The following is a 21,573-nucleotide window of genomic DNA, read 5'->3' on the forward strand; positions in this document are numbered from 1 at the left end:
CTGCATCTTTTCCTTTTCTTCTTTTCATCCACTCTGCCCTGTGAGCCTATCCGGAAAAATAAAGGTTAATAAAGCTTGAGCTAATAGAAAAAACTCTGCGCATTTTCTGCTACGCCAGTGAGTGACAGCGCGTCTCCTTTTTAGCGATACCGCAGAAACGGCTGACGGCGTCGGAGAAGCGGCTGTTGTGCCCACAACCTGCAGCACTTCTTGCAGTGGTTGCAGGAGTGTGTATGCGCGGCGGACAGCGGTTGTTCCATTCGTTCCGGTCACAACAGACGAATAACACGCTCGTTGCAAGTGCTTGAATTACAGCTTGTGCAGTCTGGAGCTTAAAAAGAAACGGCTGCAGTTTCACCGCTTGCCACTCAAGGAACCACATCGAAGCACTTGGTGCAGCTCATCGGTTTGAGGGACCCCAGGTGTAAGGTCATCCGTGTATACTCCGAACATTCCGTACATTAGAGTTGCCACCCCTTGTCGTCCGATTCCGACGAGAAACTGGAGTCTTGGTCGAAAGAGTCGCCGCACTTTCCAACAGGTGTACCGGCGTATGGGACCAGCCCCATGCTGTCGCTGTAGCGCAACGTATCTAATTGAATTTCGCTGAGCTGTGGTGTGTCCATGGCTATCGTGGTAATGAGAGGCACCGATTCAGAAAATATGTCGATGGCATCGGCGCCATTAGCGCAGCAAAACTCTGTGGTAAAACCTACCGGCACACCGGCAGCTCACTGCTAACGCTCCCATTCTCCTACTGCCGAGAAAACTTCCAGTTCCGGTGACAGAGCATGTCAGAACCGTCAAAATTAGGTCGTGGCTTGTTTTGGCAAGCTTCAGACAGGGCAACTTTCTCAGCAATTTTGGGGTTGCTGGCAGGTTCTTCCCTAACTTTCCCTAGATCAACACGAATTGCTGAGATTAGGTCCGGCTCAAAACAAACGAGCGATTCGGAGCAATTCGAAGGCATTTGAAGCGGCAGCAGCCAATCAGGAACAAGTTATTTTCATGCGATACCCCATGCCGGTGACGACAATGAAAAACTTGGTTCTGGCTTGAAATTGATCGTTTCTGTAAATAAACCGTTTCAGAAAGATAAGCTAGTATTCTCAACGCCATCTAAATGTATAGACCAACACGCGGCCCTGGCGTCACGCAGATGCGGCGGCGCTGTCGACGGCACTGCGCATGCGCAGATACTTCACTCCTCCCAAATTTGGTTTTTGCGCACGCGCAGTGCCCACACCTTGTGTGGGCAAATGCGGGCTTGTTTGTAAACAGCGTGTTGGTCTATAAAAACCTGTTCATAGCATGTAACTGTGTCTAAATAGTGCAAGAAAAATAAAATTAAATGATGACGATAGCAAACTGCAGCAATTGGTTGCTGCGTGTGAACGCTGGCAACACGTGTTGCGACGTCAAGTTACTGGGAGAAATTGCCCCATCTGAAGCGGGCCTTTGCAGCGAGTTGGAGGGAGAAAAACTCGTTATCTCAACAATTTTTCATGTAGAAGTTCATAAACCAAAATGAAAACGGATGCCTGTTCAGCATTCAATGAACGTCGAACGTTAAATGCAAAGTTATTTGGCAAAAGTAAAAAGATCATTTCATGGTCCCTTTAAATAAAAGCATTTACGCATTTACTCGGAGTATGTGAAAAGGAGGGGGGGGGGAAGGGTTGCACCCCCCCCCTTTTTTTCTATTCTGCCGTCACTGGTTGACAGGAGTGCACAAATTTGCCACAACTTTTTTTTTTTTTTTTTTATGTAGTAGCTTTTATTTCTTACCTGTCTCGATGTTGCTTTTCTGGACGGACTGTCGGCAATAATCGTCAAATTGGGCGGCAAGGGAAAGCTTGGAGGAAGTTGGAGCCATGACGTAGCTAAACAGCAACAGACAATGACGGTTAAGCGTTAAACAAAAACGCAACATAAACAGCTAAGGAAGGAGGAAGACGACACGTAAAACGGCATACACTACCGTCGAACTACCAACCAGCACTCTCCGTAAAAATGATGAATGCTACAGACAGGATGAAATTACTTGACACAGTTGAAGGGTTCGTAACATTTCGAATCACCGACCAAAGCGGGCCACATCATAGTAGTTTTAAATGGCTTCTTGTACATAACTCACCTGCACCGCTGTCAAGATCGCCGAATGTTTAAAATTGTGTTCCACTGTTGTTAAAGCATTCCCCGGGACAGTTCAATGACAGTTGGCGAATTCGAATTCCAAACTTACCGGCTTTTCACGCTTTCCTCCTTTTGCTTTTATGGCGAGCCGGATGAATGGGTGGATATACACGGCTCTGAGAAATTATTGCCTCCCTTTAAATTGGACGGCTGCCAGCGATACCTAGTCAGTAGTAGACGCACTAGGCGTCGCTGGGGGAATTTTACTAGATTTTTAAAACTATAAAGGCCCGTTCACACTCTTGCGACTGCTTGCGACTAGGGGTGTCGCGAACCGGCCGCGGTTCGAGTTCGACCAGGTTCGACTTTTTCGACCTTTAAAGGGATTGTCCGGTCAAATTTTGTATTCGAGAAAACAATTGAATATCATTGTTATTGCCTCGAGAAGCATCGTACGTGCAATATCCGAATTTTATATGCCCCTCTGCGTGAGTAATTGAATTTATAGTGCTCATATCGCATTCTAGCGTAAACGCTGCTTTCGTTGGCAACATTGAAACTCTGACGTCACAAAACACAAAGCGAGCATTTTTGTCTCGTTGTTTGCCTGCGAGTGAACGCTTCAGCGTGCTTCGTTTTTGTTGTTGTGCTCGACTTGTTTCGTGGTTGGGTGAGATTTTTGTTGCGCGGTTGGGTGCCACAACCACCGGGCAGCATATGCGAGCCAAGACATGACGTTCCACACTTTTCCGCGAGACGTGCAGTGACGAGCAAAGTGGATCGTCGTCGTGCGTAGGGACTGGGTTCCCGTCGAGATCGAGATCCTGTTTATGCAGCATTCATCTCACAGAAGAAAGCTACGAGCTGAGCTCTCAGCGGACAGACTGCTTGTAAGCTGAGGTGTGATGCTGTGCCAACGATATTAAACTACGTCCGCCCACTCCTCGCCCAAATCGGATCAGTCAATTTAGGTCTGTTCGATTCGCCTGAACTGGCTGAACTAGTTCGGTAGTGCAGGAACTGGTGCATTCGATTCAACCGTAAGTTGCACGACCGCTGCACTGGCGCGTCCGATTCATCCCAGTTCTGAACGAGTTCAGACCCAGTTCCTCAAAATCTTGCACCGGCTCCGGACTCGGATCAGCGTCCGTGCAGAAGCAGACGGCAAGAGCAGACGGCGATAGCAGAACTCCTCGTCCGTCTCTGCTCTCGGTGCCATTTTTCGCAGCGCTTGCTCAAATGTCTGCGATGTTTAACAGTAACGCCGATACGGAGGTTGCATTTCCTCTCATTTATGATAATAACGTACCCGCGGTGGACGCGGAATTGAGATCCTAACCGAGGGTAGGAATTTGCCTGATTATGATAATCTAAAAGCGTTTTAGGCACCTGCTCGCGTAGGTTTGGCTCCCTGTGGTGAGTGTTGAAATATTGGCTCACGTAAATTGTTTCTTTCTGATGCTATGTTGGGATCCACAGTGTTGATATTCTTACTTACAGACACGGGAAAGGTATTGCCCTCTTGATAGTCTCCGCCTTCAGTTGCTCTTGGATGCATATTGACGACTCCGATTCATTGCAGAGGTCTGGGATTTAGTGCGTTGGCACTCGCATGTCCCCGTAGCTGAGCATAATACTGCATGCTTTGTCCGTTGGTATCTGTGGACGCCCACTAACGGGCCTGGGAAAAACACCGAGAATCGGCATTTTTTTGCCGATTCTCGCTTCAACTTGACGCCAAAGTTACGGTCGATAATTGTCTTGGCCAAGACGTACGCTGTCGTCAGGCCTTCGCCTTCGAGGTGACCGGTATACCGACCGCGCGCTGCCGCCAGTGACTCCCGACGCAAAATCATCCTGATGCCGCGAACCTATCGTCGAAATGCAAAGATTCCCTTTGAGGGGCATTTCCCGCTACCTTCTTGACTTGTAACCGACTATAGTTCAGAACTTCCTGGCCGAATCGAACAGACCTTGATTATGCAGCGAAACCGAAACCAACAGCTTGGCCATCTCGAAATGATACCAGAGGTTGTATTTAGCACGCGTGCAGCCCGATATCTATTTGACCCGCGTGTGAAAATGGAGCGTAGCTACGATTCACCAAGCTCGTCCAAGTCAAGTGACGAGTCCGACATGCATTTGAACGGTTCGCCGTTTGCCTTCGACACGCGGACGTCGCCACTGACGGAATGACCCGCAGCCTCATCACCGATCCAGTGGATCCGCCGAAAGGTGTACCCAGATGCCGCTTCGTGTACCTAAGCGCCGCTTCAGAGGCGAAATCTGCATCTTTTGCTTTGCAAGCGCCCCTAGTTCGATCGGCGTCCGTCGCAGTTGTGTTTGCGCGAAACGGCAAACGTTTGCTCGAAGCTTATGGCTCTCTGCGAGTAACATCCTGCTAAAAGGCGTGACTTTTTTTTGCACGTGCTTGGTAACTGCATTAAAAGAACCGTATTTCAGTAGGGTAGTGCCTAGGAGACTATATAATTCGAAACAAAATACAAGACATCCATCGACCAACGCTTGTTATCCCGACCATCCGACAAACCTTTGCGTTTTCTGACGTCACGCAGCACCTACGGATGTCAGCCCTTGACACTGGCGAAATTCGGGGTGCAGTTTCGTACATAGGATCATGAAAGGTTCACTTAATAACGGGAGATCATATATCAAAATAAAAATGACGTTTGTCTATATGAAGGCTCCCTCGACGTAACGAGCGCAAGAACTTAAGTACTTCCGGTTTTGACCGGACAATCCCTTTAAGTGGAAAGTTCGACGAACCTTGTATTGAGGTTCGACTCGTGTGCGCATGCGCGACAGGCTGGCCAGTTGGCTTCGGATTGGATGGTAATGGCTAAGAGATTAATTAAGTGCAGTGCTGATTGGCTATTTCAGTTAATACAGTACTAAAATTAAGTTATTAACTTCTTCAGTGATTAGAATTAGTTTCTTTTAATTGCAGCTGTTCACAAAATAAAATAGCCCTTCGCATAAAAAAACAATTCTCCAAACCTAGACATGCTTGTATCAAGGGCTGGCCACACTGTCCACAAAGTCGAACCGGTCGAATCTGGTGAAAAGTTCGAACGTTCGTCGAACCGGTTCGACCCAGTCGAACCCCGAAAGTTCGACCAAAAAAATCTGGTTCGACAAAAGTTCGCGACACCCCTAAAGGCCCGTTCACACTTGCGACTTGGGACAGTCGCTGGAGCGACTAGCGACAAGCGACTGGCGACCACCAGAGTTCACACCTGATTGAGCGACCGACGAGTCGCCAGGCTCGCTGCCAACTAATCAACACCTTTTCGAGCCGGCTGAAAGGTTTTTCTGGTCAAAGGTGCCGGCAGGAAATAACAAGAAAACGTAATGGTGCTTCGGAAACCGTGCGTACCTGCCACGCCGAAAATGTCGCCGATCTCGTTTTAGGCCTGCAGCTTTTTGCCCCGATCCTTGTGGTCGGGGTGCTCTTTGACAGCATTAATAAGAGCTTCCGCGCAGAACTTCATGCCAGTGACCGTCGCCGTGCGCGTGGTGCGCGCGTCGCTATTTCCCGCGGGTAGCAGTGCCGGATGTAAACAAACGCACACATCACTTCCGACGAGACGACGAGACTCTCTGATTGGCTCCGCCGTCCAGCGACTCGGTTTTGCGACTTGAGAAATCGGTCAGGGAGCGACTGCCCAAAATCGGTCGCTACCGACCTGTTTTGGTCGCTCCGCGACTAAAAAACAGTCGCTAGTCGCTGGTCGCTCCAGCGACCGTCGCAAGTGTGAACGGGCCTTAACTGACACACTGTTTCACGCTAGGGGTGTCGCGAACCGGCCGAGGTTCGAGTTCGACCAGGTTCGACTTTTTCGAACTTTTAGTGGAAATTTCGACGAACCTTGTATTGAGGTTCGGCTCGTGTGCGCATGCGCGAGAGGTTGGCCAGTTGGCTTCGGATTGGATGGTAATGGCTAAGAGATGAATTAAGTGCAGCGCTGATCGGCTATTTTAGTCAATACAGTACTAAAATTTAAGTTATCAACTTCTTCAGTGAATAGAATTAGTTTCTTTTAATTGCAGCTGTTCACACAATAAAATAACCCTTTGCATAAAAAAAGAAATTCTCCAAACCTAGACATGCTTCGGTGTTTGTGGAGAATAACATAGAGGACGAAAACAGGACGACACGTGTCGTCCTGTTTTCGTCCTCTATGTTATTCTCCACAAACACCGTAACTTAACCAGCACGCTCCATTTCCACGAGTAGACATGCTTGTATCAAGGTCTGGCCACACTGTCCACAAAGTCGAACCGGTCGATTCTGGTGAAAAGTTCGAAGGTTCGTCGAACCGGTTCGACCCAGTCGAACCCCGAAAGTTCGACCAAAAAATCTGGTCGACAAAAGTTCGCGACACCCCTATTTCACGCGCAGCGCAGCAGCAGAAGCAGCGCGCAGTCATCAATGGCAGTGTTGCCGCACTGCCACTTCGGTTTTTCCACCGGCGGCCATTGCTTGACACCAGGCAACGTTACTAATAGCATCCTCGATCATCCGCACCGGTGCGCACCGGGGCACTGAGGTGCGCCCCTTCATCTTCGATCAAGTGCACCGGTGCGCACCGGACGTCCTCGATCAACGAAGCGCACCCCCCCGGTGCGGCTTTTCGTTGCCCCAACGCGCACCAAGAAAATCGGCGGTGCGCCGGGGGGCAGTCCCATCAGGCCTTGCGGCCAGGAGCGGGAATCGAGAAGATGGCGGGAGTAGCAGACGCGCAGACTATCGAGATGGCGATCTTGCAAAAACGAACACGCCTCGCAGTTGCACTAGATGATTTCCTCGGGTCTTCTGACGGCGAGACGACGAGCTTCTCACCATCGCTGCGATTACTGGCGATTGCTGCGGTGGCAAGGAGCGCCCAAAAAGCACGAACTTCGTGGAAAGCGGCGCGAGGCGTTTCGATGACAGCGAGGTTTTTCGTTTTCTTGAACTAATAATGATGGCCAACATATACATGTGGAATTGTCACCCGCTTCGATCGTGACCCCATCGACAATGACGTCCACGATGTTTATTTCTGTGGGACCGTCAAATCCGCGAGTAAAAAAATAGGAGAAATTGACAGCAGACGGGCACCGTGCGCTGACCTACGCAGGAAAAAACGAACAAAACGCGAAGTGACGCAAGGTGGAGCCAGTGGAGCTCGCGGCGCAGTTTGTCCTAGATGTTGCACCGACATCGCGCTGCACGACCGAGGAGCGCTGTGCACTGTGCTGGTTTCAGGGCGATTCCGGTGCGAGTTGATCGAAGATGCTATTAAACACTCAGTTGGGAAACTCGCCGTCGAAACCTGGGCCGCTGGCGTCCACCGAGACCGAGCTAAATGCGACAACAGCGCCACTCTTTATCATTTGTCTGTACTGTGGTCACCTTGAGCTTTTTGAAAGCCTGTTTTTTGCGTAAAAACAAACGGAAGACTCTTTTTGTATGAAATTTATTGGAGTTTAGTACCAAATGATGGGCGCATGATGTTTTTATCATCTTTAGTTCGCAAGGTTTTACGGAACAATTAATATTGTTTTTATAAAACCATGCCTCAGCGGGCCTTTCAGGTAGCGCGTCCCGACCTAGGTGCATTTTAACTTCAGTAGTTCAACGCGGCGCGTCCCCGTGGAGACGGGGGTTCACCCTGTCAAAGCCAAAAAAATAGAAGTCACGTGCAGTTTCTCGAGTGGCCGCTGCGGGAGAAATGGTGGCGTTGTGTTCGTCATTAGCTCGGTGCTCGGAGACAGATTGGGGCCATATTTTTAGGGCTGTCTCTATGGGAGTTTCCCAACTGAGTGTTTTAGTAACGTTGGCTGTCAGTTTTAATGTTTGTAAGCAAGCTATACGCCTCGCAAGTGGGCTCATTTTCGTCTTCTGCGCATGAGAAAGGAAGTAGCGGTGACGTCAGAACGCCGAGTCCTGATTGGCTGATCGCGACCCCCTATCTGAGCGTCGTCTGCTCCTTTGCAACGTCGTCTGCTCGCAACATCGTCTGCGTCTGTCTTACCTTTCCTGCGACTTTCGGAGCGAACTCGAGACGAAATAACTCGAGCGGTACGTTGTTTTCGTCTAACAACTAGCAGACGCGCATCAAGGAGGGAAGTCAAAGGACTCACTGGCGAGGTGTCCCGGGGCGCCGAGGTTTGTTTGCTTTGTGTCCGCAAGTTCCCTCCCAAATACTTTTTACCTCCATTCGTGTGCGGCGAGACCCCTCACTCTTTAACGGCGCCGGCGGGTTGGCGCAGTTAACGTCGTCTGCTTTACGTCTGCTAGTCAAAGCGATGGCTGCTTTACCTTTTCTGCGTCTCTCGGAGATTCGCCGCTTTTTCACCGGCGAGAGTCACCGTTGCCTCGGGAAACAAGGAGATAACAAGAGGAAGAAATTGACCTCTTAATCTAAAATTGAGGTCAGCGATCAAAGTATAACACGGGAAGGGTTCACAAGGGTCGCGCGGGCATATTCCATTCAGCACGTCAGCCGGTCGTGGGCAGACGGTCGCCGAGTCGCGGAGTGACTGCTAGGCCTAACTGCCCAGCTCGTTTGGTCGCGTTCGGTGGAATCGTCGCCGTTGGAGCTTTTCCCCGGTGTCTGTGGATCCAGCGTTCTTGTTCGTCGTGCTCTGTTTCAAATAATTTTTACTTTTTTTTTGCTGCTTGAAGTCAGGACGCGTGAGAAGCTCACGTAGAAAAATAAACGTCCGTGGGTCGTCGCGACCGCGACGCTGTCGGCCATGCTGACTTGATCGTAAGAAGTGCATAACAGCTTCGGAGCTGTCGTAGGATTTCGCCGTAACCTGCGCAAAACTTACGAAAATTTCGTTTCGTGAATACGAATTTGTTCTGAAGTTTTGTCTTACGCACATTTTTGGCGTAAGATCGTTTCGTGAATCTGGCCTCTGCACTCCCGAAAGTCGCAGGAAAGGTAAGACAGACGCAGACGACGTTGCGAGCAGACGACGTTGCAAAGAAGCAGACGACGCTCAGATAGGGGGGCTCTATCAGCCAATCAGGGCTCGGCGTTCTGACGTCACCGCTACCCCCTGCGCAAGGTGCAGACGAACTTGCCCTCCGCATTTGGCGGGCTTATCGAAAAGCATCCAAAAAGTTTCAGTGCCGAGAACAGCTTAGAAACAGGGGAAAGCGTCACTTTTTCTCGTTCTTCCCATAGAGCTCCACGCATTGGCTGGTGTCAATCAATGGCCGCCGGTGGCGACCACTGATCTCTATTGTAGTAGGCTGGATCGCGGACCGCGGCCTCGGCAGCTGGGGCCGAGTGTCGCCACCGGCGGCCATTGATTGACACCAGCCAATGCATGGGACTCTATGGGAAGAACGAGAAAAAGTGCCATTTCCCCCGTTTCTAAGGGGCGAGCGCCTCTTGTTGTTAGGCTGCGCTTCGCGCGCACACGACGAACGCACGCTCATTTTTTTTTACATGCCAACGGATCATTTTGACACGGGAATGATTTCTTGATGTTCCTAACCACCCAAGGAACAAGCCAAGTGAGTACTCTCACAGAGAGGACGGATTTTTTTCGTGTTTTCGACCCCCTTTTGAGAACGGCAAGCGAGCTGAAAGCTAAGCCTAGGGACGGGCTTGGCGCGGCATTGGCGGCATGGCCTCACCGAGCCCCGCGGCCTCGGCGCCGACCCAAACTGTACTCGTTCAACTTCCCGAAGCCTACCCTGACCAAGGAATCGTACACAACATTCCTGACGCTAACGAAGAAGTATCGGTGATTTTCGCCGAACACCGGTACATGAAACCGGCATTGCAGAGTGAGCCGACGGTTAAACAGAACCGCCGACGTGCAGCGGACACCACACCGGCAGCTGACGACCAAGAAGACACCGCCTCGAAGAGATCGAGACGACCCAGCACGAGCAGCATTTGCACGAATCAGTCTGCATGTTCGGAACTAAGGACCGACAACATCATGGACACCGGCAATTCAAGAGCCGAAGAAGAAACCAACGACGCCGAGCATCCCATAAACTGGCAGACTGTGGTCTACGGTAGGCGCAAGAAACAAGAGGCGAGTAGAAATCTCTCAAGTTTTCTAGAAGCCGCGGCAGCTAACCCTCAACTGAAGCAAAAAAAAGATTCTTTCAACGTTGTATATCGCTCGAAGGAACCTTACGATCTAGCGGGAATACCGGCAGCTGTGGTAGAAAGAAATTTCTACCCGAAGCTAGGCTTAAATCCCAAAACATGCACGCCATCACAAAGACCATCGATTCGCTCCAATAAGGCGGCGAATACAATATCCGTCAAAGTATACGACAGAAAACTTGTGGCACCGCTACTGGCAATAACGTCCATCAGAGCCCCCGACAAGACTGTGGAGGTGGTGGCACACGAAACGATGCTCGAAAATACTTGCCGAGGTGTGGTCCACGAGACCGACCCGACGGAATCACCGCAAGAACTTATTGAAACAATCGTCTGCAGAACACACGAAGTTTTGCACGCAAGACCTCTTGGAAGTCGAGGTTTAGCGCTCGTCACCTTCTCTGGGACAAGGCCACCACGGCAAGTTCTCTATCATGGGATGGTTAAAAGAGTAACTCTTTACATACCGATGACCATGGTGTGCCGAAGATGCCAAGGCCTGGGACACAAAGAAAATGTGTGCACGCGAAAAGCAAGGTGTCAAGACTGCGGGTGCATTACCCTCGAAAGACACGTATGCGAACGCAAGTACTGTGCCAACTGCCGCTCGTCCGCCCACATAGCAACAGATCCCAACTGCCCGGCACGCCTGAAAGCCAACAAGCTACTTCAAGCTAAAGCCATAGGAATGAAAAGCAATGGCAGCCAGGGGACAGGAGTAAAAGGCGGAGCCACAGCTGAGAGTCGACCCCCGGAAGTCACAATAACAGAATACCCTGAACTCCCAAATTCTACTCCAGGCAGAGGAAGAAGCAGGAGCGCGAGCCGCGCATCGCAGCAGCCGTCGGCTCGAGAAACATCAAGAAGCCTCTCGCGCAAACCAAAGAAGGTGTCTCACAATCGGTCGACTTCAGTGCACCGCCGTAGTAGCAGCAGGAGGCCTGGCGACTACGCACATGCCCTACACCACCGAAACAAGAAGGGATACCACAGAGATGAAAACGACGAACTAAAATCATGGCAAGAGGAAATCCGAGCCATTGAAGCAGAGGCCAAATCAGGCAAGTCCATGATTCTTCAACTTGAAGCGGAACTTGCCAAGTACAAAAGGAAAGAAGAAGAAGACAATAAAAAGAGGGAAGCTAGAAAGGCAGTCATAACAAAACGCATTCAGGAAACTATGGAAGCGCGCAAGGCAGCCCGCGAAAAGAAAGAACAAGAACGCGACACCTCCAGGCAGGAGATTGTCTGCAGCGTACCAACAACAGAAGAGGAACCCCAACCTCAACTTACCCCTACACAGAACGCAAGCCCAAGCGATTGGGAAACCGTCCTCCGACAGATACAGCTGATGCAACAGCAGATGCGAGAAACACAGCAGTTTCAACAATTCGTAATGCAGAAGCTAGGGATGAATACGACACTACCCCAACATGCCCACTAAAAGAACAAAAGAAGCACCTCTGAGAGTTCTACAATGGAACTGTCGCAGCCTCTCAAGAAGGAAAGCCGAACTACTTAAGAGAATTGAGGACTACAAGTTCGACATATTACTCTTGCAAGAAACACGCACTGATGAAATTGACCTCTCTGGCTACCACAAGATAGCAAACCCAGCAATAAAACGCGCCGTTCCTGCGGGGCGACGTAACAATGATGGGGAAAAGGAGGTGAAGGCTCAGGTTAATGTGTTTATCAGTCGAAAGTTAGCCTTCATTGTCATAAATACAGACAACTGGTGCACTGACTACCAAGAGGTGGTAGCAGTACGAGTCGCACTCCAGACCACTCAAAGAAGACTAACGATTGCATCTGCATACGCCTGTCCCTCGAAACCATATGATCACTCATGGCTTAATTATCTCAAGGATCAATATCCAGACGACTACCTCATCATGGGAGGGGATCTCAATGCCAGAATCGAGGACTGGGCTAATCTACAGCAAAACCGCAGGACCAAAGAACTTATGGAAGCAATAGAAGCCGGAGGTCTCGAACTCATCAACGATGTTACTAGACCAACGAGACACTCTCTAACTAGCTGTCAGTTAGACACCATAATCGACGTCACCCTGGCCACACCGACAACAGCTCGCAAGATAACCTGGGATATGACGCAGGACGCTTGGGGCAGCGACCACTTCCCCATCATTATGGACGTCGCCATTGGAGGCAATAATCTTAAGCAAAAAAGGCCAACGAGAACAATAATCTGGGACAAATATAGGCAAAACCTCAAAGAACAAGGAGATGTCTTGGAACCATGTCAAATCACCGCACTACTCGCAACAGCTACAAAGATTGCCACAGAAGTAAGGCAAGTCTATGAAGACACGCCAGAACCAGACTACCATCTCCTCGCATTATGGGACAAAAGGACCAGAGCCTTAGAAAAGTACCGACAAGGGAAAGAGAAAAAACACCTAGACAAGGTCAACCGTTTAACGGAAGAAGCAAGCAAATACGCAAACAAATTATCCATCGACAGATGGCTAGGGTATTGCGAGTCCTTCGACGAGAAAACCAACCTTAGAGACGTGTGGAAGACATTCAACTCCATGTCAGGAAAAAAGAAAGGAGTCAGCCCTGTCCCGGTCATCGCACTCCTCTCCAATGAAAAAACTGAAGAAATTCTCAACAAATTGGGAGACATCTTCTTTCCACAACCCCCAACGAAACCGGAGGAAATCATTTACCACCCAACCCATTCGGGACCTGCACACAAGCCGGAAGACTTCCCCCTCACAGAGTGGGAACTCGGAGCGGCGATACAACAGTGCAGAAGCAAGAGTGCACCTGGAGAAGACGGAATTACAGTGCCCATGCTCAGAAACGCACCCCTGGCCACCCGTCTTGTTATCCTCAAATGGTTTAACGACATCTGGGAAAGCGGGCAACTTCCCGAAGAATGGAAGGTGTCCCTGGTCACACCAATACCAAAACCAGGGAAGCCAGCAACTGACCCCAAAAACGTCCGACCTATTTCCTTGACCTCAATCATGGGAAAACTTATGGAAAGAATGGTACTCGCACGGATTCAGCACAACGCTGAAACCCTCGGCATCTTTCATCCAACGCAAACCGGATTTAGACCGAACTTGTGCATACAGGACAGTCTGCAGATGATATACACAGACGTCGTGGACATGCACCCAGGAAAAAAACAAATGCGAGTGATTGTATCTATCGATATAAAGAAGGCTTTCGATTCTGTCCCCCATCAATCAGTCATTGGCAAGATGGAGCAGCAAGACCTCACGGGTAAACAACTAGACTTTGTGAAATCATTTCTCTCGGGACGGGTCTACAAAATCCGAGCTGGATATGACAAAGAGTGTGGAGAAGGAACCCTTCAAGAAAATAACATTGGAGTTCCTCAGGGCGCAGTGTTGTCACCTACACTTTTCAACATCGTTATGGCACCACTCCTCTGGAAACTTTATAAAATACCCAACCTCAGGGCGACGATTTACGCAGATGATATCACGATCTGGACGCATCAAGGGCCTCCTGAAGCCCAAGTTGTCGCCTTGCAGAAGGGACTCGACACCATTGAAGAATATCTTGCTGATGTGGGAATGTTCCCGTCGCCAGAAAAAACTAAATATACCATCTACGGCCGCAATCAAGACAACAAAAAGCTAGGTCTTACCTTTGCGGGAGACCCAGTCCAAAAAGCAGACTCCGTTAAAATCCTTGGAATTAACTTTGGGTACAAGCCAAGAATAAGCAAAGCTTGGCTGGCCGAGATCTCCAAGAAATGGAAACAAGGTATCAATCTCGTCCGAAGAATATCCACGAAAATGGGAGGAGCTGGGGAAAAAACAGCCAAAAAACTCGTGACTGCAGTGCTAGTATCCAAAATAGCCTATGCGGCGAGATTCTACCGGCTCACGAAAACCCATCTTTCCAGATTTAAAAGCATGATCAACGGAGCAAGAAAAGCCATCCTTGGGCTCCCACGCCACACTTCGGCAGAGGAAGTAAGCAAGTGCATCTTCCTCCCAGAACTCACAGACCTTATGAACCAACAGAAGGAGGCTCAGCTATCCCGTCTACAACATACAACCGAGGGAAGAAAAATTGCTAAGTACATGGGAATCGAGATACAAGAAGAGGCCCCCATATCGCCGAGCAAAGCACCGTGGGAACTCATTGACGTAACTCATGGGTGCAAACCTCTCCCAAGAAACATGGACGCTGCGCGACACAAGAAAAGACGAGAACACTACGCTCGCATGCACAAGAAGGAGCTGGCTAAGCTTGTTGAGGACGAAAAAAACATGATCGTTTATGTGGACGCCAGCATCTCCTCTATGGGTTGGGCAACAGCAGCCACATACATCCAAGGGAATGCGACCTGGACAGAGACTCAAGGTAACCCTCGAGGCCACCACACGCCGGGCTTCGCCGAACGGGAGGCGGTGTTGCAAGCCATCCGAGGGGCAGTACCCCATCTACAAGACGAACAACAGCTAATCGTCTATACCGACTCGCAAGACACCATCAGAGAACTCAAGAAATACAGGTCCTCTTCTAGCCCCACCATTGACGCTATCTTCGCCTTCGCAATCTCACTATACAGATCCAAGAAAATTCAAATTAATGTCAAGTGGACTCCCGGGCACGAAGGCATTTCGGGCAACGAGCTAGCCCATGAGGCTGCACAGCAGGCGATGAGGAATCTCACACAGCCGTCCCTGTTGTCTCAGTCCTCCACGGCAGGCTCAACACCACAGCAACAAGACTCTGAGCTTCCCCCATACGATCCAAGGGAGGAACTCAGGTTAGCCCAGAAGACACGAAAACATCTTCTGGCAAGATCATGGACCCCAGAACAACATCCTCTCCCTAGGGAAGAATTCAAGAGAAAAGAATCGGTGATCCTCCGCCGCATACGCACAGGAGGAGCAGTCACACCCAGGTTCAGATACCAAATGGACCTGGCAAGACTTAAGAAACAACAACCCTACGCTGTCCCTCCCGACCCCAGATGCCAGCGGTGTCAAGCCGAGGAATCCATTCCCAGACTTAAACACATACTCTGGGAATGTGTGGCCCTCTCCACCCTCAGAACACTCATCTTCAGTAAGATGGCGAATGACGAAAGACCTTCAAAACTGCAGGACTGGACGCACCCAGCGGGCGACACCTCACGCAAGACCTGAGGCCAGATTCACGAAGAGCTTCTTAGTTTACGACAACTTAGCTAAGAAGTTCGTAAGTTAAGAACATCGTAAGAAGAGGAGAAATCGGTATTCACGAACGCGTTCTTAAGTGAGAGGAGGAAAGCGACGTTGTCGTACGGAGAAACTAAAACTTACCGGTGCTGTTGCTATGGCGACGGCGTCTTCGGCAGCACGAACAGCCAATCGGAGAGCTCGGCATTTGTTCGGAGCCGTTCGGAGCCGTTCGGAGCACGTGGATTTTTCATAACAAACACAGGCGGCCTTTCTGCCACCGCTGGTCTGGGGTTCGTATCCGTGCAGTGATATGTCGACGTTAACACGATTTAAACTCGCCCGAATGTCGAGGCCGAGATGCGTAACCACCCCCATTGACTGCTACGAACTCGATCGCTACCAAGTCCACACAACTGTCATCGTTGGTAAAAGACGGCCCGCAGTCGTTTGCAAAGCGACGTAGATGGGAACAAATTGCCGCGGCGTTTTTTGCGGCCTTGGAGATGCAGGAGCGAGCCGACGTTAAAAAAGATACGTTTGAACTACGACAGTGTAAGAGAGAGCCACGTAAATGCTTGTTTACACTACGGAGCGGACGCGCGCGTTTGACCGAAGTGCTGGATTTGCGCTGTTGGACCGCGGATTGATAAGCGCTTTGGGACCGATCCTTTACAATTGCAACTCGATGCTGACGTGACACCCGGCGAAGAAAGGTTGGACCGGCATTGCGACCCACGAACTGTTACAGCGATCGACAGTGAGGTGCAGTCGTGTCAGAATAAAATGGAATACTATCAACAAAGTGTACATACCATGTTGCGAAGGTAATCCATACGGCGTTTATTTGAGCTTGATATCACACAAAACAGATAGAATCGATGAGAGCCCCTTTTCGACGACAGCGTTCGTCACCGTTGCCTCGGAGAACAAGGAGATGACAAGAGGAAGAGATTGACCTCTTAATCTAGAATTGAGGTCAGCGATGAAACTATAATACGGGAAGGGTTCACAAGGGTCGCGCGGGCATATTCCATTCAGCACGCCAGCCGGTCGTGGGCAGATGGTCTTCGCCAAGGACCGTCAGATCATCGCTGCGCCGAGTCGGAGTGCCTGCTAGGCCTATCGGCCGATCGGTCGGAGTCCGTACTCGTGGCCCTTGGAGTTTTTCCCGGGTGTCTGTGGATCCAGCGTTCTTGTTCGTTCGTCGTGGTCTGTTTCAAGTACTTTTTACTTGTTTCTTGCTGCTTGAAGTCGGGACGCGTGAGAAGCGCACGTAGAAAAATAAACATCCGTTGGTTGTCGCGATTAACTGAGCGACGCTGTCGGCCATGCTGATTTGGTCGTAAGAAGTGCGTAAGACAGCTTCGGAGCTGTCGTAGGATTTCGTCGTAACCTGCGCAAAACTTACGAAAATTTCGTTTCGTGAATACGGATTTGTTCTTAAGTTTTGTCTTACGCACATTTTTGGCGTAAGATCGTTTCGTGAATCTGGCCTCTGAAACCAGATTCATAAAAAACCTCTTACCTACGACAACTTAGCTACGAAGTTCGTAAAGTTACGATCATCGTAAGATGAGGCGAGAACGGTATTCACAAACGCGTTCTTAAGTGAGAGGAGGAAAGTTACGACCTCTTTCGGAGAAACGATGACTTCCGGTGCTGTTGCTATGGCAACGGCGTTTTCGGCAAAACGGACAACCAATTAGAAAGCTAGGCATAGTTCGGAGCACGTGGATTTTTAATAACAAACACAGGCTAACCACTCGTTGATAGACAGCTCTGTGTATGTCCTGTCCTATCTGTGTGTAGATGTGTAGTGTTCAAGCTGATTCTCATAAACACGGGCGACCTTTCCACCACCGCTTGTCTGGGGTTCGTGTCCGTGCAGTGGTATATCGACGCTAACACGATTTAAACGCTTCGTTGACTGCTACAAACTCGATCGCTACGAAGTCAACACAACTGTCATCGTTGGTAAAAGCCCCGTGCCAGTCGTTTGCAAAGCGACGTAGAAGGAAACAAACCGCCGCGGCGTTTCTCGCGGCCTCGGAAATGCAGGAGTGAGCCGACGTTAAAAAAGATACGTTTGAACTACGAGAGTGTCAGCAAGAGTCACGCAAATACCTGTTCACACTCGGAGCGGACGCGTGCGTTTGATCGAAGTGCTGGATTCAGACTGCGCTTCGGTAAGTGCTTCGGGACCGATCTTCTACGATTGCAACTCGATACTGACGTGACACTCGGCAAAGAAAGGTTGGACCGGCATCACGTAGCTCCCACAAACTGATACAGCTCGACAGTTAAAAATGGCATACTAATAACAAAATGTACATACCGTGTTGCGAAGGTAATCCATACGGCGTTTATTTGAGCTCTATATCACACAAAACAAGGAGATAGAATCGAGGAGTCCCTTTTCGACGACAGCGTTCGTCACCGCTGCCTCGGAAAACAAGGTGATCGAGATGATAAGGGGAATCGGTTGATCTCTGAAATTTAGTTCAGTTATCAAACTATTCACACGGGGAGGGTCCACAAGGGTCGCGCGGGCATATTCCATTCAGCAAGCCAGCCGGTCGTGGGCAGACGGTCTTGGCCAAGGACCGTCTGAGTAATGCTGCGCTGGAACGGGTCGGAGTGCCTGCTAGGCCTATATATTCTGCCGAGCTCGCTTGGTCGGTGGGATCGTCGCCTTTGTTGCCTTTTCCGGGTGTCTGTGGATCCAGCGTTCATGTTCGTCGTGGTCGGTTTCAAGTACTTCATTTTTTTCTTGCTGCTTGAAGTCGGGACGCGCAAGAAGAGCAGGTAGAACAATAAATGTCCGTTGGGTCGTCGCAACTAAGCGACGTTGTCGGCCATGTTCATTTGATCGTAGAAAGTGCGTAAGACAGCTTCGGAGCTGTCGTAGGATTTTGTCGTAACCTGCGCAAAAGTTACGACAATTTCGTTTCGAGAATACGGATTTTCTCTCAAATTTGTCGTACGCATTTTTTTCGTCGTAAGTTCGCTTTGAGAATCCGGCCTCAGGATCCTCAGATCTCTCTTAGAATATATTTCTGAGGGAGACCTGGGAAACTCCATCTAACACCTTTAACCGAGGAGACGATGCCAAGCCTTGAGGCCACCGCGTCATGAAAACTTCGAGTCTCCAGAGATATATATTTTTTTTTTTTTTCTCTTTAAATAAACGTATTCACCACCACCCCGTTTCTAAGCTGTTGCCGGCACTAAAACTTTGTGGATGCTTTTCGATAAGCCCGTCAAATAGCTTGCTTGCAAACATTAAAACTGATAGCCCTCGCAGATCTCATAAATAAATATTTTGTGGTCGAGAGTGACTCCTCTGTAGTGCAGCTCAATGAGGCGAGAGTTACCTAGAATTACCGCGGAGTCGGTGGCGGTTTCGTTGAGTTGGGTTTAGCAGACGACAAGCTTGAAGGCTTTGCTACGCGGAATTCGCTCACTCCCGGAAAGCCGCTGTCGAGATGGAACTTCTTTGTCATTCATCAACTTCTGGGCTTCCTGAGGACGGTCTCATTGACGGCTACTTCCTTTGTTTACTCCACTACGATCGCAAGCCTGCCGGCTCAGCCGTAGGTGCTCCGGTACGTTTGATTTTTTTGGTCGGCGACCGAACGTTTGACAAATACTGATTCGATCTCAAAACATCTGACATAAGGTCCGCAGCACACCATAAAATACTCGCCTCCGAGCACAGCGTACATGCTTCAATATTCTTCCTTTTGTGCGTTTCTCCCATAGACTTGCGTGTATTCCCTGGTGTCAAGCAATGGCTGCCGGTGGCGACACCGACGGGCTCCCGATCCGCGATCCAGCCTACTACAATAGAGATCAGTGGTGGCGACACTCGGCCCCAGCTGCCGAGGCCGCCGAGGCCGCGATCCACGATCCAGCCTACTACAATAGAGATCAGTGCTTGCGTTACAGCGACCAAGCGGGGAAGCGGGGACAGAGCCTGAGCGGGGATGCGCGATCCAGCAATTCTTATAAAAATCAGTGATCATTTGGTGATCATAAAAAAAACATCACGTGCACCCTATTTCAACCTCATATCTCTGTGTGATCAGTGATTTTAACCATGATGTGTTTCTATATTTAACCTTCATGCTCTTTTTGGAACTGTCTCTGGTTTGGGGATTATTTTCGGCTTGGTTGGCCGTGGTTGGCCAATACACAGCCCAAAAGTAATCCAATCCGATCCAGTAAGTCAGTCCGCTGCTGGCTGCTTTTTGGTGGGGTTGTGCGTGTGGCATCGGCAAGATGATTTCACATAGCCTTCGGCAATGTGTTTTCTCTACACCAAAGTCACTTCCCTCCATTTCTGCTAGATGCTTTTCTAAAGAAATGGCACAAAAGTAAGGGAGCGTTGGCCTCTCTCTCTTTAGAGCAAACTCGCGTTTTCCCTCAAGACTGTTTAAAAGAAAATGCTCCTATTTCACCTTGAAAGAGTGACCGAACTTTGCATGTCGGCTGCTTTTGCAGAGCACCAGGGAAGCTTCTGGACGTTCTAGGCTACCGTATACACTTTGAAACAGTCGGAAACGGACCCAAGGTACTCGTTTTACTGCCGGGAGCCATCGGTAAGAACTCGGAGACTATCAAATGGCGAGTAGGAAGGAGCATTTTCCCAGAGTCGAAAATTTATGTCGAAATACTCAATTACGGACGACTGGTACGATCCAGTTCGTTTCGTGGAAGCACGCAACCTAGGCGCACATCTGAAATTGAATAATAATTACCATATGCGTGAGCTTCAGTAAAGAAAAGGGGGAAAACAATTGTTACGGGGAAAACGGAACTGTTAAACGAACATGGTCTGTGATGTAAGAACTGCAAATACAGTGCTAGCAGTTGAAGCAAAAACTTGTTCTTAGAAAATAGTTACACAATTTATATGTAATCCCATGCCGGTGTGTGTGTGTTGGAAAAATAAAGCGGTCAGTCAGCTATCAAAAGATGAACCATTTACAAACCAACTTCTCCTTTTTGTATGCAACCATTTCGAGGTGTGAACACATCCTCTTGTAGATAGCTTTCATCACAAATAATTGCTTCGCAAACATTTGGTACAATTGCAAAGCTAATTAGCAATTGCAGCAAATTGCTACTAATTATTGTCACTGACACCAATTATCTCCAGAATGAGCTGTCGTTACAGTGATTTCAGGGACAATGTCAGCTTTAGTTGACACACTTTCTGCAGTACGAGTTGTCTAAACGGTATTTTTGTGCTGCTGTTGCTCGGAGTTTAAACAATCATTTCTCCCTTTTGTTAGGATCTACACGGACAGACTTTAGTCCCCAGCTAGAGAAATTGGACAGGAAGCAGTTCACACTAGTGGCCTGGGATCCACCAGGCTATGGATTCAGCCGGCCGCCGGAAAGGACTTTTCCTGTGGACTTCTACCACCGAGATGCCAGGGTGGTGGCACAGCTCATGAAGGCAGGTACCCCACCTTGTAGCTTATGCCAGTGAGACTTGTGAGTCTTTGGATCCCCCCCCCCCCCCCCCTCCCGCTCTCTGAAAATCCAGTCAACCCTATGTTGTGCACATGTATTCCCCCCCCGCCTTCCTCCACCACCACCACCCCTGTTCTCGAAGTCGTGGACATCCAGGTGCCTCTAGTTACTTTTTTTCAGTAACTTGTAACTGTGACTCATTACTGCTTAATGAAAATAACTTGTAACTGTAATAGCATTATCATTTTTTGGAAGTAACTGTAAAGAGTAAGGTTGTTACAGTTACTTCTCAGATTTATGTGCAAAAAGATTGTAGACAAGACCACCAAATCGTTTCGCAACTCATGAGAGAGTCCAAAGTCCTTATACAAAAAGGGCACAGCAAAAACTGCTGCAAAAACCGTCTAAAGCATGCAAAAAAAAAAAAAAAAGACCGCATCATTACGCGGTGAATGATGTTGATTGGGGTGAAGCTCTGGTGGTGCTGATACTCTGAGCTGCAGCATGCCGAGCTTTTCGTTCGTTTTCATCCATGTCAAAAAGGGAATGTGTGGTATGGAACGTGGTTATATACGCATTTGAGCATTTGACCACAGCGCCCTCTCGTCTATAAGCGTTGAGCCAAT

At 49.3% G+C, this 21,573-nt stretch overlaps 3 protein-coding genes across 3 annotated transcripts in view; 2 read left to right on the forward strand and 1 right to left on the reverse strand.

Annotated features, from left to right (window-relative positions):
* Nucleotides 1-2,294, reverse strand: part of LOC120846581 (rac GTPase-activating protein 1) — a 48,245-nt gene extending 45,951 nt beyond the window's left edge. The window contains exons 1-2 of the mRNA XM_040503848.2: nucleotides 2,138-2,294; nucleotides 1,789-1,883 (exon numbers count right to left, since the gene is read on the reverse strand). Coding sequence (XP_040359782.1) covers nucleotides 1,789-1,876 — 88 coding nt within the window. The 5' untranslated portion in view covers nucleotides 1,877-1,883; nucleotides 2,138-2,294. The remainder of the gene's footprint in view (nucleotides 1-1,788; nucleotides 1,884-2,137) is intronic.
* Nucleotides 2,295-11,594: 9,300 nt separating this feature from the next.
* LOC120846589 (RNA-directed DNA polymerase from mobile element jockey) lies at nucleotides 11,595-15,544 on the forward strand. The gene has a single exon (XM_040218413.3). The coding sequence runs from the start codon at nucleotides 11,717-11,719 to the stop codon at nucleotides 15,449-15,451; it is 3,735 nt and encodes a 1,244-aa protein (XP_040074347.3). The 5' UTR covers nucleotides 11,595-11,716; the 3' UTR covers nucleotides 15,452-15,544.
* Nucleotides 15,545-19,699: 4,155 nt separating this feature from the next.
* Nucleotides 19,700-20,963, forward strand: LOC120846583 (valacyclovir hydrolase). The gene is made up of 3 exons (XM_040503847.2): nucleotides 19,700-19,842; nucleotides 19,970-20,067; nucleotides 20,764-20,963. The coding sequence occupies exons 1-3, from the start codon at nucleotides 19,748-19,750 to the stop codon at nucleotides 20,961-20,963; spliced, it is 393 nt and encodes a 130-aa protein (XP_040359781.2). The 5' UTR covers nucleotides 19,700-19,747.
* Nucleotides 20,964-21,573: the final 610 nt, after the last annotated feature.

Source organism: Ixodes scapularis, unplaced genomic scaffold, assembly GCF_016920785.2.
Source record: "Ixodes scapularis isolate PalLabHiFi unplaced genomic scaffold, ASM1692078v2 PGA_scaffold3__209_contigs__length_174095766, whole genome shotgun sequence".
NCBI lineage: Eukaryota > Metazoa > Arthropoda > Arachnida > Ixodida > Ixodidae > Ixodes > Ixodes scapularis.